The following is a 13719-nucleotide window of genomic DNA, read 5'->3' on the forward strand; positions in this document are numbered from 1 at the left end:
TGCCTTTATTTATTTATTTATGGCTGCTTTGGGGTCGTCCTTGCTGTGTAGGCTTTCTCTAGTTGCGGTGAACGGGGGCTAACGGTGGCTACTCTTCGTTGTGGTGCGCGGGCTTCTCATTGCGGTGGCTTTTCTTGTGGAGCACAGGCTCCAGGCACGCAGGCTCAGTAGTTGTGAATCGGGGGCTCTAGAGCGCAGGCTCAGTAGTTGTGGCGCATGGGCTTAGTTGCTCCGCCGCACGTGGGATCTTCCTGGACCAGGGCTTGAACCCATGTCCCCTGCATTGGCAGGTGGATTGTTAACCACTGTGCCACCACGGGAGCCCACTTCTGCCTTTGTATTGAGAGTTTTCAGTGACCTCCAGTCAGGCAGAGCTCGGGATCTGGGGGTGGGAAAGCCCTGAGGGAAGCTCCAGTAGCTGAGCGGGGTTGGAGCTAAGCTTGGACCGCTGCGGGCATCCCCACCTGCTGGGCGGGTGTTCCATCCCCACCTGCCTGGGCGGGTGGTCCCTGAGAGCCTGCTTCCGCTGTCTGCAGAGCGGACTAAGCCCAGCTTGACTCTCATTGGCTTAACGGAGGTAAGTGACAGATCCCGAGCCAATGGAAGGTAAAAGCTGCCCAGCACCCGCCTAATTTGGGTGCTGCTTCTAGGGCCTCAGACCCGCGCGTGTCCAGTAGCGAGCTGCCGCCATCCCAGACTGAGAGGACTGACAGGCGGCGCCCGTCACTGGGGTCGCTAGTCGCCAACCCCTTAGTTCTTTCTGATCGTCCCCCAAGTGCTTCTAATACTGACTCCGCGGCCCCGCGCGTGCCTGCGGAGGACGGGACCATCTGGCCCAACGAGCCCACGCCCACCGAAGGTTTCGCCCACTCCCCGCCGGAGGCCGCAGCGGCCTAGCGTAGGCCTTGGGACCGGTTTGATCGGGCTAGGACTGGACAGGCCGCGGCGGGGATCGCCCGAACCGAGGTGAGCTGGTCCCAAGGCTGTCCTCCCCGCGCGGTGACGTCACCACTCTCTCTGGTGATTGGCCCCGGGGAGGCGGCGGCAGCCAATGGGCGCCTCGCTCAGGGTGCGGCTCTTCAAACCTTTCCCTCCTGCGGCTGCCAGCCAGATCCTGGGCTGGCTGGTGACTTGTTCCTGCCATCGGAAGGAGCTGCCTGAGGGGGTTGATGGCACAGGGTCAAGATTAAGGTCAGAGGCCTCCTAGGGCTGGGATTTGACCCGGAAGCGGTAGGAGCCCAGGCCCGGGTCAAGGAGAGACCCCGGACCTGACTTCACAGGCTTGAAAATGCCAATGAAATTCTGATCAAGCCGAACATGCTGTACGGAAAAAGTGGCCTTACCGTGCCACTCGACTGTGCGTCTGTCTCCCCACTTATGCGTGAGCTCCTTGGAAGTAGACATCGGTCCTTCTCAATTACTTAGAGTAAGGGATCAATAAATGCATGTGGAACGAATAAATGACTAGATAAGGTCCAGGTGAAATTGTGTTTATATAGGTCCCTGAAAATCCAGTGGTCATTTTTATCAATTCTAAGTACTGGACTTAATAAGCTGATACCGTGTGCTTACCATGGTAGGTGCCAACACTTGAACCCTTTATTTGCATCTGTTCCAAACAGTTCTACAAGGTAGGTACAAACATCACCTCCCCTACTCCCCAGCTTTGTGAAACTGAAGAAATTGAATTGGATTGAGAGAGCTTAAGTAAATTGGCTGAGGACACAGGCACTGGTAGCTGCAGAGGCAAACATGTGAACCCTGGAACTGGTCCTAACCCGTACAGGGCATTGTCTCTCAAATGCTCTGCCTTCCACTGGTGGGAAGAGCACTGTATGTGGAAATGATGGGCCTTGAGTTCAGCCTTCTGCCCCTCTCGGTCCTAAGCTATGTGACTGTGTAAGGGTTACTTTCTCTGGGAGTCTCCGCTGTCAAATGGGGGCAATTCTAGTTCCCAAGATTACATGGGGTAATGTGCCTGGCATTGGGAATTTGGAGGGGGAGGGACTCAGATCCTAGTCCAACGCCTAAGAGAGAAGCCATTTAAATACCTCGTGCCCACTTTGTGGGACAGCGAACTTGCTTGAGTCAAAAGGGAAGGCAGGGAAAGTCCCCCACTCTAGACAGCTCAGAATCTTCCTAGATCTGGCAGGACTTTAGCCAAGGCTCCCGCTCAGCGAATGTTGGTTGGTGGAACGCACATCGTCTGCCTCTGTGGTTAGGAGGATGGCATTTCCCCCATTTTACAGGTGAGGCAGCTTCGGTGTACCGCAAGGGCTCATCTGGAAGAATCTCTTCGAGTTCTAGCCTTAACCCTCCGTCCCGCCGGCCGCCCCAGCCAGGTCGCAGCCAGCAGAGGGCGCTGCCGGGCATGGCCGAGGAGCGTCGCGGGGCCTGGTTCGGCTTCGGTTTCTGCGGCTTCGGGCAGGCGCTGGGCTCGGGGCGCGGGCGCCAGGTACACAGCCCCGAGCCTCTGAGGGCGCCAGGCGCGGGCCTCGATGTCTGCCGCGTGAGCGCGAGCTGGAGCTACACCGCCTTCGTGACCCGTGAGCGCCTCCTTCCGGCCCCATCCCGACCCCAGCTCCGGGTGCGTGTCCCGCCCCCAGCCCCGGGTGCGTGTCCCGCCCCTTCCCCAGCCAGCTGTCCGCCCCCCGCAGGTGGAGGAGGCCGGTTGGAGCTGTCTGGCTTCGCGGTCGGAGCGGCGGGCGGCTGCAGGGACGCGTGGGCGTCGGAGGAGCTCCTGGTGGTGTTGCGCGCGGGGCCGGGACCCGGGGCCGGGACGGAGCTGCAGGCCTGGGCGCCCGGTTCGGCGCTGCGCGGGGAGCCCCTCTGGGCCCAGACCGTGCCGGAGGCCGAGCGGGAAGACGGACCGGGCGGCGATGAGACCCAGGCTGGGCCGCTGCCGCTGCTGCCCTGCGCTCGCGCCTACGTGAGCCCGCGGCCGCCCTTCTACCGGCCTCTGGCCCCGACACTGCGGGCGCGCAGGCTGGAACTGGGCGCTGAGCACGCGTTGCTGCTGGACGCGGCGGGCCAGGTGTTCTCCTGGGGCGGGGGCAGGTGAGGTGGGCCGGCTGGGCTTTTGCGGCGATGACGGGGGGTGGGGTGGGGGGGGTGCGGGTAAGTGTGGCTCGGAGTGGGAGGTGAGCATACAGGGGGCAGGAGAGAGCGATTGGGGAGGGAAGGGGAGGGAGACCCCTTGGTGTGACTGTAGTTGACTAGGGTCTCCCTTGCTCAGGCACGGACAGCTGGGCCACGGGACTCTGGAGGCAGAGCCGGAGCCGAGGCTGCTGCAGGCGCTGCAGGGCCTAACCATGGCTGAGGTGGCCGCAGGTGGCTGGCACTCTCTGTGTGTGAGTGGTGAGTGACCTAGTGCTTTTCCAAAACCAGCTCAAGGTCTCGTAGGCGCCAAACCTTCCTCCTTCTCTCGCAGATTGATGGGTGCCCTAGCCGGGCCTCCTCCCAAGCTCCTCCCACATCAGCCAGCCCAGTCTTTCATGACCCCCTAACGCCTCTCAGATTCAGCCCCTCTGCCGCCACCATCACCCACTCGCACCCGGACTGTTACAATTGTTTCCTGTCTTCTGTTACTCGTCCCACTACCCCTCCCTTCAGTCTGCCTCCAGCCAGGGCTGTCTTTCTAAAATACTCCCCAAGGGAGAATGAACGGGTAAGGGGCAACCGAGCTAAGGAGAAAAAAAAGGCAGCAGTAGCCCGGGTGGCCGTGATGTGTGGCACACAGTGGACACTTGGATGCCCACCGGGAGGAGGAGGATGGTGAGTGTGAGCTCTGGTGGTGCTACAGCTGGTGATCCAGGACCAGAATGAGGAGTTTCACCTGAGATTGTGTTCACCACTCTGGCAGGTGATCCAGGTGCAGCTGATTTCTAGGCTGTTGGGTGCGGCTGGGAGCGAATGATCTTTGCAAGGATTTGCATTTGGGGCTCTGGCCGCCAGTTATATCGTTACCGACCAGGTCCTGATGCGCAGCAAGCCAGACGCTGAGATGCCAAGGTTTACAGCCAAGAAACAGTTTGTTCACAAGGCAGCCAAGCGAGGAAATGTGAGAATAATAAGTCTCAGATCTGCCTCCCTGAAGGGAGTTGGGGTATTTATGGGATAAGCAGGGTGGTCTTAGGCGTGGGGAAAGGTGATTGGAGGTAGGGAAGAAGGTTAGGTAGTCAGTGCTCTGAGCAGGCATATCTGGGTCACATGCTTCTGCATATTCAAAATGGAGGTGCTTTGGGAATTCCCTGGCGGTACAGTGGTTAGGACTCGGCGCTTTCACTTCAGGGGCCCTGGTTCAGTCCCTGGTTGGGGAACTAAGATCCCACAAGCCGCGCAGTGTGGCCAAAAAAAAAAAAAGTGGAGGCGCTTAGCATGATCTGAGGGTGGAGTTTTCCAGCCCTCTGACATCAAAAGGCCATCCACTGGACATCTGCACAGGCCCAGTTTTAGGGTCAGTGGCCCCAACTAGTCCCCAGCTGGCTTTCACTGGGCAGGAGCTGACTCCAAGTTCCTGTGAAACAACTGAGTTGCATGAAGCTGGGAAGGTATGCAATTAAAGAGGAAAAAAAGAAAAATAACCAAAGTGAACTTAATCAATGAAGGCACTTAACAAGCAAAGGGGTTTTTAACAGGCTGTTCCCTCATCTGTTGTTCTGTAAGAGAAGTTCAAGAATTTCTGTTAGTTATCAGCTTCTGTTAACGCTATGGGGCATGGTTTCACCAGGGGTCTTTAAAAACTACTTATGCCTGTACTGTCCCGTCCATATTCACATGTAATGGGCCTGGGTCGGCAGCCAGGCTTGAGAATGAGTGGGCTGGAGGGAAGAGAAGAGAGGGCTGGAAGGTGAGCCCAATGCGAAGTCTCGCACTAAGGTCCAAAAGGCATTTGAGGCCTTGGTGTTGCGTGGTTGGAGCACGGATGCTTCAGACCAGACCTCCCAGGTTCAAATCATCACCCTGCCCCTCGTGATCTTGAGCAGAGCACCTAACCTCTCTGTGCCTCAAGTTTTCTCTTGAATAAAATGGGGATATTGTGCTTAAAACAGTGGCAACAGAATAAGCACTTGATAAAAAATTAGCCACTGCTGTTAGTGAATTTTTAGCATAGGGCTGTTGCTCCAATCAACCAACTCCAGTGCTGTTGAGAGCTTCCAGAGGCCTTCGGGGGAGGGGGAGGGTGCAATGGGTAAAGGGGGTTGGCTGGATGGTGACAGATGAAAACTAACCTCTTGGTGATAAGCACACTGTAGTGCATACAGAAGTCAAAATATAATGCTGTACACATGAAACTTATATAATGTTATAAACCAATACCACCTCAGTTAAAACAACAGTTTTTTAAAAGGCCTTCAGCAGGACTGGTGGCAGGTAGGGCTGACGAAAGGGGCCTGGGCTCAATGGATGTGAAAAAAAGATCACTGGGGAACTTCCAGGGCCACATTTCCAAACTGCACGTGGGGGAGTGGGGGGTACAATTTAACAAAAAAGGAAAAAGTGAAAATGGAGAGGAAGAGCCAGCAAGAGACTTCCTTTAAGAATAGGGTGGGGCTTCCCTGGTGGCGCAGTGGTTGAGAGTCCGCCTGCCGATGCAGGGGACATGGGTTCGTGCCCCGGTTTGGGAAGATCCCACATGCTGCAGAGCGGCTAGGCCCGTGAGCCACGGCTACTGAGCCTGCGCGTCCGGAGCCTGTGCTCCGCAACAGGAGAGGCCACAACAGTGAGAGGCCCGCGTACTGCAAAAAAAAAAAAAAAGAATAGGTGACCTGAAGGCACTTAAGGGGGAAGGGGCCCTGTTGAGACAAGGAAGCTGCTGGGGCCTGAGGGAAGCACTTTGTTTGCCTGGAGTGCTGACTTGGGCCGGGCAGGCAGTTGTCTCTAGGGAGCTAGTGGGGTGTAGTGGAGTCTGGATGGATGCACATGCTTAAGAGGTGGAGGGGGCAAACACAGTCTGTTAATGGGGCCCCTTTATCTCTCTTTCAGAGGCCGGGGATATTTATATCTGGGGCTGGAATGAATCAGGGCAGCTGGCCCTGCCCACCAAGAGCCTGGCAGAGGATGGAAAGACGGCCGCAGAAGGTGAGAGTCAATTCTTTTTTTTTTGGATATATTTTATTGAAGTATAGTTGATTTATGTTGTTAATTTCTGCTGTATGGCAAAATGATTCAGCTATACATATATATATATACATATTCTTTTCCGTTGTGGTTTATCACAGCATATTGAATACAGTTCCCTGTGCTACACAGTAGGACCTTGTTGTTTACCCATTCTATATATAATAGTTTACATCTGCTAATCCCAAACTCCTAATCCATCCCTCCCCCACCCCCCTCCTCCTTGGCAACCACAAGTCTGTTGGTGAGGGTCAATTCTTGATTTCCACACGTTTCTGTCATTCCTGACTCCTGGCCATATTACTGGCCTGAGAGCCACAGCCTCAAAAGGGTGTGTGACATCCTTGGGACCCCAGGACACAATGAAGGACTCTGAGCCCCTTATGAGAGGGAGCACGGCAAGGCTGATGCCAGTGTCAGCACTACATGCCCCACAGACGTGTCAACTCCAGCACTTCCCAGGGAATGTGGGGTTGGGAGCGATGGCCCGAGCTAAAGCAAGTGTGTCAGCTGTTGTAGTGTATGAGTCAGTATATGAATGAGGGTTAGATCAGCGCTCAGTGAGTGTTCAGCATCATTATCATCATCACTCTTATTACTTCTCTGAAGCCTCAGGACTGAATGAATATGGTTCTGAAGTGAAGAGAGTAGGCGGGGGTGAGGATGGAGCCCCCGCCCCCTTCATAGCTGTCCAGCCCTTCCCGGCTTTATTGGACCTCCCCCTGGGCTCAGATGCAGTCAAGGCCAGCTGTGGATCCCGGCACACAGCGGTGGTGACAAGTGAGTGGGGCTGGGTAGGCTGGTTCAGGATGGAGCGGGAGGTCCCTCCACCCCGCTCTCTAGCTGGTGGCTGCAGAAAAGGGTGTGGTCACCTAAAAAACTACCATTTTAATTAAGCATCTTTGACATGTACTGAGTAGCTGCCCCACTCAGTACACTCCCACGGGGCTTTAACAGTGGCTCCCCAGCCTGTCAGGCCCCAAAGGTTCTTCCTTCTGGAGGGAAGCTAGTGTTGCCAGCCTTTCATCTGACAGCAGGGCTGTCCTAAACTCAGCAGCTGTGAGTTGCAGGCCAATCAGTCCGCATATAGGGAGGTGAACTTTTTCAGTTTGGATCCTGTATCATCCCAAATGTGACTAGACAGTTGTTAAAAAGAGAGAGCATATGTTTTGCTACGCCAAGTGAGTCTCACGGTGACCATAACATGCTGTCAGGCCGAGCTAGACAAATGCCTAGTCAAAGAGCAGTGGTGTCAGCCCCTTACTGTCCTTTTGCTGTCCTTTGGTTGCAGGAACCGGGGAGCTCTACACCTGGGGCTGGGGTAAGTAAAAGGTTTGCTTTTGTGATGCTTAAACCAAGGGGAGGAAAGACCTGGGAGTAGAGGGCAGGTGACAACAGCCATGCAGAGAAGTGGAAGCAGGGGGCTTGGCCTGACCATTGGGACTGAAAAGCTGTCTACTCCCTTCTCTGGAACAGATCTAGGCACACTCAGAGGGGCAGAGACCAGACAAGAGAGAAATATGACAACATGTCAGTATTTCCCATCTACCTTTCTGAAAAAGTATTTGTCTTAAGGGAATATTTAGCCAGCAGTCATGAAACATCTTTTGGTCTGGCACTGGGTAGAGAAAAAGATAAAATAAAAATCTCTGCTCTGAACATCTGAGCTTAGGAGTGGGGAGCCTGGAGGAGCATCTTGCCTCTTGGGGACCTGTGGAATTGCCTGGTCCTGGAGGCTCTGTGGTGCTGGTCTCCTGAATTCACCGAGCAGACACCAGCAGAGTGGTGGCTTAAGCCCAGCACTTCAGTCAGTGGGCTATTTTTCCTTCCTGGAGGGGAAAAGCCACAAGGCCCAGTGGAGAGGATGGCAAAGCAGCTTATTTCACTTTAGGTAAATATGGACAGCTTGGCCACAAAGACACGACCAGCTTGGATCGGCCCTGCCGTGTGAAGTACTTTGTAGATAAGCAACTCCAAGTAAGGACCGTGAGCTGTGGGCCCTGGAACACCTACGTGTATGCTGTGGAAAAAGAGAAGAGCTGACATGTATAGATAAGGGCATAAAATAAATGTAGAGTGAAAAATTATGAAGCTAACACCTGTGAAACTCCCCCAGGTCAAGGAAAACCATTGCCAGCACCCCAGAGGCCCCGCATTTGGCCTTCCCTATCACAGCCCTCTTGCTCCACCTTAGAGCAGGCAGCATTCTCAACTTTGTCTTCACATTAGAAACACCTGGAGGGAACTCCCTGGCAGTCCAGTGGTTAGGACTCTGCGCTTTCACTGCCTAGGGTGCGGGTTCAATCCCCAATCTGGGAACTAAGATCACACAAGCCGCATGGCACAGCGTGGCCCAAAAAAAAAAAAAAAGAAAGAAAGAAAAGAAAGAAACACCTGGAGATTTGAAACTGGATGCCTAAAGCCAGCATTGCAGACACAATGAAATCAGAACTTAGGGGTGTGGAACCTAGATGTGGGTAGATTTTTTAGGCTGCCCCACCCCCAGTGATTTGGAGGTAGTGCTAAGATTGGGGACCACTAGAGGTCATCTCCTTTTGTTATTCATATACCTGTTATCATTTTGACTCATACCATTCCTGTATGCATCTTTATACAATATAATTTGTCTGCTTTTGAACTTTAGGTAAATAGAATCATTCTGTGTATGTTCTTTTATGTCTTGTTTTTCATCAGCACTGTATGATTCATCTGTGGTGTCGTGCAGTTGATTCATTTTTATTGTTATATGGTATTCCATTGTATGAATTATACCTCAAGTTATATATTCTCTTACTGATAGTAATTTTTTTCTTATTGAGTTAAAATACACATAACAAAAAATTTACTATCTTAATCATTTTTAAGTGGCATTAAATACATTCACATTGTTGTGTAGCCATCACCACCATCCATTCCCATCTCTTTTCATCTTGTAAATCTGAAACTCTACAGCTATTAAACAATAACTCCCTGTTCTCCCCAGCCCCTGGCAACCATCATTATACCTTGTGTCTGTCTTTGTGCTCTTGACTACTCTACGTACCTAATATAAGTGGAATCATACAGTATTTATCTTTTTATAAGATAAATATTGAATTATTTCACTTGGCATAATGTTCTCAAGGTTCATCCATGTTATAGCATATTGCAGAATTTCCTTCCTTTTTAGGCCTGAATTCCATTGTATGTATATACCACATTTTGTTTATCCATTCATTGGTTGATGGACACTTGGGTTGCTTTCATGTTTTAGCTATTGTGAATACTGCTGCTATGAACATGGGTTTACAAACATCTCTTTGAGACTCTGCTTTTAATTTTTTTGGATATGTACCCTAAAGTGGAATTGCTGGGTCATATGGTAATTCTATTTTTAATTTTTTGAGGAGCCTACATACTGTTTTCCACAGTGGCTTTCCCATTTTACAATCCCACCAATAGTGCACAAGTGTTCCAATTTCTCCACATCCTCACCGAACACTTTGTTTTCCGTTTTTTTGACAGTAGCCATCCTGATAGGTGTGAGGTGGTATCTCATTGTAATTTTGATTTGAGTTTCCCTAATAATCAGTGATGTTAAGCATCTTTTCATGTGCTTATTGGCCATTCACATATCTTTTTTGGAGAAATGTCTGTTAAAGTCCTTTGCCCATTTTTGAATCTGGTTTTGTGTGTGTGTTGTTTTAGGAGTTCTTGATGTATTCTAGATACTAACCCCTTATCAAATAAGTGATTTGGAAATGTTTTCCCCCATTCTGTTGGTTGCCTTTTTACTTTGTTGATACTGTCTCGATGCAAAAAGGTTTTTTAATTTTCATGAAGTCCAATTTGTCTATTTTTTTGTTGCCTATGCCTTTGTTGTCGTATCCAAGAAATCATCACCAAATCCAATGTCACGAAGCTTTTGTCCTAAGTTTTTCCAAGAATTTTATTGTTTTAGGTTTTATATTTTGGTCCTTGATCCACTTTGAGTTAATTTTTGTATATAGTGTTAGGTAAGAGTCCAACTTCATTCTTTTGCCCGTGGTTATCCAGTTTTCCCAGCACCATTTGTTGAAAAGGCTGTCCTTTCCTCACTGAATGGCCTTGGCACCCTTCTCAAAAATCATTTGATTATATATTTGAGGGTTTATTTCTGGGCTCTCTATTCTATTTCATTGATCTATATGTCTGTCTCTTTTTATGTCAATACTGTTGTGATTACTATAGCTTTGTAGTAGGTTTTGAAACCAGGAAGTGTGACTCCTCCAGTTTTAGTCTTTTTCAAAATTGTTCTGTCTGTTGGGGTCCCTTGAGATCCTATTTGAGTTTTAGTGTTTTTCTATTTCTGTATAAAGGTCCTTGAAATTTTAGGGAATGCACTGAATCTATAGATTGCTTTGGGTACTACTAACATTTTAACAATTTTTTTTTAATTTATTTTTTTTGGCCACGTCGGGTCTCAGTTGAGGCACATGGGGTCTTCATTGAGGCGTGCGGGATCCTCCGTTGTGGCACGGGCTCTTCATTGTGGCGCTTGGGCTTCTCTCTAGTTGCAGTGTGCAGGTTTTCTCTCTCTAGTTCTGGCGTGCAGGCTCCAGAGCGCATGGGCTCTGTAGTTTGTGGCACGTGGGCTGTCTTGTTGAGGCGTGCGAGCTCCGTAGTTGTGGTACACGGGTTTAGTTGCCCCACGGCATGTGAGATCTTAGTTCCCCAACCAGGGATTGAACCTCTGTCCCCTGCATTGAAAGGTGGGTTTTTACTACTGGACCACCAGGGAAGTCCACTTTTAATGACATTAAGTCTTCCAATCCATGATCATGGGATGTGTTTCCATTTATTTATGTCTATAATTTCTTTCAGGAGTGTTTTGTAGTTTTCATTGTACATGTCTTTTACCTCCTTGGTTAATTCCTAAGTATTTTATTCTTTTTGATGCTACTATAGAGTCATTTTTTAAAATTAATTATTTATTTTTAAAAATTAATTATTTATTTTTAGCTGTGTTGGGTCCTTGCTGCTGCACGTGGGCCTTCCCTAGTTGCGATGAGCCAGGCTACTCTTCGTTGTGGTGCGCAGGCTTCTCATTGCAGTGGCTTCTCTTGTTGTGGAGCTCTACGCACGCGGGCTTCAGTAGTTGTGGCTCATGGGCTCTAGAGCACAGGCTCAGTAGTTGTGGCGCACGGGCTTTGTTGCTCCGCGGCATGTGGGATCTTCCCAGCCCAGGGCTTGAACCCAGGTCCCCTGCACTGGCAGGTGGATTCTTAACCACTGTGCCACCAGGGAAGCCCTGGAATCATTTTTGTAATTTCCTTTTCAGATTGTTCATTGTGTATAGAAATACAACTGATTTTTGTGTGTTGACTTTGTATCCTGCTCCTTTACTGAAGTCATTTATTAGTTCTAACAGCTTTTTTGTAGTCTTTAGGATTTTCTACATATAAGATCATTCATCTGCAAAGAGAGATACTTTTACTTCTTCCTTTCTAATTTGGAGGCCTTTTATTTCTTTTATAACCTAATGGCTCTGACTAGAACTTCCATTACTGTGTTGAATAAAAGTGGTGAAAGTGGGCATCCTTGCCTTGTTCCTGATCTTAGAGGAAAAGCCATTGAGTATTATGTTTGCTGTGGGATTTTCACATACGGATTTTATTGTGTGGAAGTGGTTCCCTTCTTTTCCTATTTTATTGAGTGTTTTTAATCACGAAAGGGTGCAGAATCTTGCTTTTTCTACATCAGTTGAGATGATCATGTGTTTTTTTTCCTTCATTTTGTTGATGTAGCATGTTACATTGATCATCCTTGTATTCCAGGAATAAATCTCACTTGGTCATGATGTATAATCCTTTCCAAGTGTTGCTGAATTCTGTTTGCTAGTATTTGCTGAAGATTTTTTTCATCTATGTTCAAAAGGGATATTGGTCTATAGTTTTCCTGTAGCGTCTTCTGGCTTTGGTATCAAAGTTATGCTGGCCTCCCTCACAGAATGAGTTAGGAAGTGTTTCTTCCTCTGAAATATTTCGGAAAAATTTGAGAAGGATTGGTGTTAGTTCTTTAAATATTGGGTAGAATTCACAGTGAAGCCATTGGGTCCAAGGATTTTCTTTCTTGGGAAATTTTTTTTTTAATTATTTTTTTTTTTTTTTTTTTTTTTTTTGCGGTACGCAGGCCTCTCTCACTGTTGTGGCCTCTCCCGTTGCGGAGCACAGGCTCTGGAAGCGCAGGCCCAGCGGCCACGGCCCACGGGCCCACGGACCCAGCCGCTCCGCGGCATGTGGGATCTTCCCGGACCCAGGCACGAACCCGCGTCCCCTGCATCGGCAGGCGGACCCTCAACCACTGCGCCACCAGGGAAGCCCCTAATTATTTGTTTATTTTTGGTTGTGTTGGGTCTTCATTGCTGCGTGCGGGCTTTCTCTAGGTGAGGTGAGCAGGGGATACTCTTTGTCGCAGTGCGCAGGCTTCTCATTGTGGTAGTTTCTCTTGTTGCGGATCATGGGCTCTAGGCACGCGGGCTCAGCAGTTGTCGTTTGTGGGCTCTACAATGCCCACTCAGCGGTTGTGGTGCACGGGCTTAGCTGCTCCGCAGCCTGTGGGATCTTCCCGGACCAGGGCTCAAACCCATGTCCCCTGCATCGGCGGGTGGATTCTTAACCACTGTGCCACCAGGGAAGCCCTTTCCTGGGAAATTGTTGAGTAGTGATTCAATCTCCTTACTAGTTATAGGTCTATTGAGATTGTTTATTTCTTTCTGATTTAGTCTTGATAGGTTTTGTGTTTCTAGGAACATGTCCATTTCACCCAGGTAATCTGATTTGTTGGTGTACAATTAATTGCTCATAGTACTCTTTTTAAACATTATTTATTTATTTATTTATTTGGCTGCACCAGGTCTTAGTTGCAGCATGTGGGATCTAGTTTGCTGACCAGGGATTGAACCCAGGCCCCCTGCACTGGGAGCAAGGAGTCCTAACTGCTGTACTACCAGGGAAGTCCCCACAGTACTCTTTTAAAACCCTTTTTTCTTTCTGTGGAATTAGTAGTAATGTCCCTGCTTTCATTTTTTTAAATATATAAATTTATTTATTTTTATTTTTGGCTGCGTTGGGTCTTCCGTTGCCACACAGGGGCTTTCTCTAGTTGAGGCGAGGGAGCTACTCTTTGTTGCAGTGGTGGGCTTCTCATTGCAGTGGCTTCTCTTGTTGGGGAGTACAGGATCTAGGTGTGCGGGCTTAGTTGCTCCATGGCATGTATGTAGGATCTTCCTGGACCAGGGATCGAACCTGGGTCCCCTGCACTGGCAGACGGATTCTTAACCACTGCCTCACCAGGGAAGTCTCCTTGCTTTCATTTCTGATTTTAATGACTTGTGTCTTTTTTCCTTAGTCCATCTAGCTAAAAGTTCATCCATTTCATTGATCTTTTTAAAGAACCAACTTTTAGTTTCACTGATTTTCTCTATTGTTTTTCTATACTGAATTTCATTTATCTTTGCTGTAATCTTTATTTCCTTCTTTCTGCTAGCTTTTGGTTTAGTTTGTTTTTTTTCTAGTTTTCAAGTTGAAAGTTAGATGGCTGACTTAAGATCTTTCTTGTTTTTTTAACGTGAACATTTAC

At 49.3% G+C, this 13719-nt stretch overlaps 1 protein-coding gene across 7 annotated transcripts; it reads left to right on the top strand.

The window, feature by feature from the left end:
- The first annotated feature begins 672 nt into the window (after positions 1–672).
- On the top strand, positions 673–11018 carry RCCD1 (RCC1 domain containing 1). 7 transcript variants are annotated; one of them, XM_081228482.1, is made up of 9 exons: positions 673–966; positions 1581–1631; positions 2153–2546; positions 2658–3057; positions 3236–3357; positions 5986–6081; positions 6730–6900; positions 7412–7441; positions 8012–11017. In XM_081228482.1, the coding sequence occupies exons 3-9, from the start codon at positions 2372–2374 to the stop codon at positions 8161–8163; spliced, it is 1146 nt and encodes a 381-aa protein (XP_081084608.1). In that variant the 5' UTR covers positions 673–966; positions 1581–1631; positions 2153–2371; the 3' UTR covers positions 8164–11017. The 7 variants fall into 7 exon arrangements, with proteins under 7 accessions (XP_081084608.1, XP_081084606.1, XP_081084605.1 ...); XM_081228480.1 differs by having other exon boundaries at positions 1581–2546; XM_081228479.1 differs by lacking the exon at positions 1581–1631 and having other exon boundaries at positions 2250–2546.
- The last annotated feature ends 2701 nt before the right edge of the window (positions 11019–13719 follow it).

Source organism: Mesoplodon bidens (assembly GCF_964165515.1).
Source record: "Mesoplodon bidens genome assembly, chromosome: 3".
Classification (NCBI taxonomy): domain Eukaryota; kingdom Metazoa; phylum Chordata; class Mammalia; order Artiodactyla; family Ziphiidae; genus Mesoplodon; species Mesoplodon bidens.

Coding starts and splice junctions, on each gene's coding strand:
- RCCD1 (XM_081228480.1), top strand. CDS start 2,372: ATGGCCGAGGAGCGTCGCGGGGCCTGGTTCGGCTTCGGTTTCTGCGGC. Junction 3,058..3,235: donor TTCTCCTGGGGCGGGGGCAG/GTGAGGTGGGCC, acceptor TCCCTTGCTCAG/GCACGGACAGCTGGGCCACG. Junction 6,901..7,411: donor GCACACAGCGGTGGTGACAA/GTGAGTGGGGCT, acceptor CTTTGGTTGCAG/GAACCGGGGAGCTCTACACC.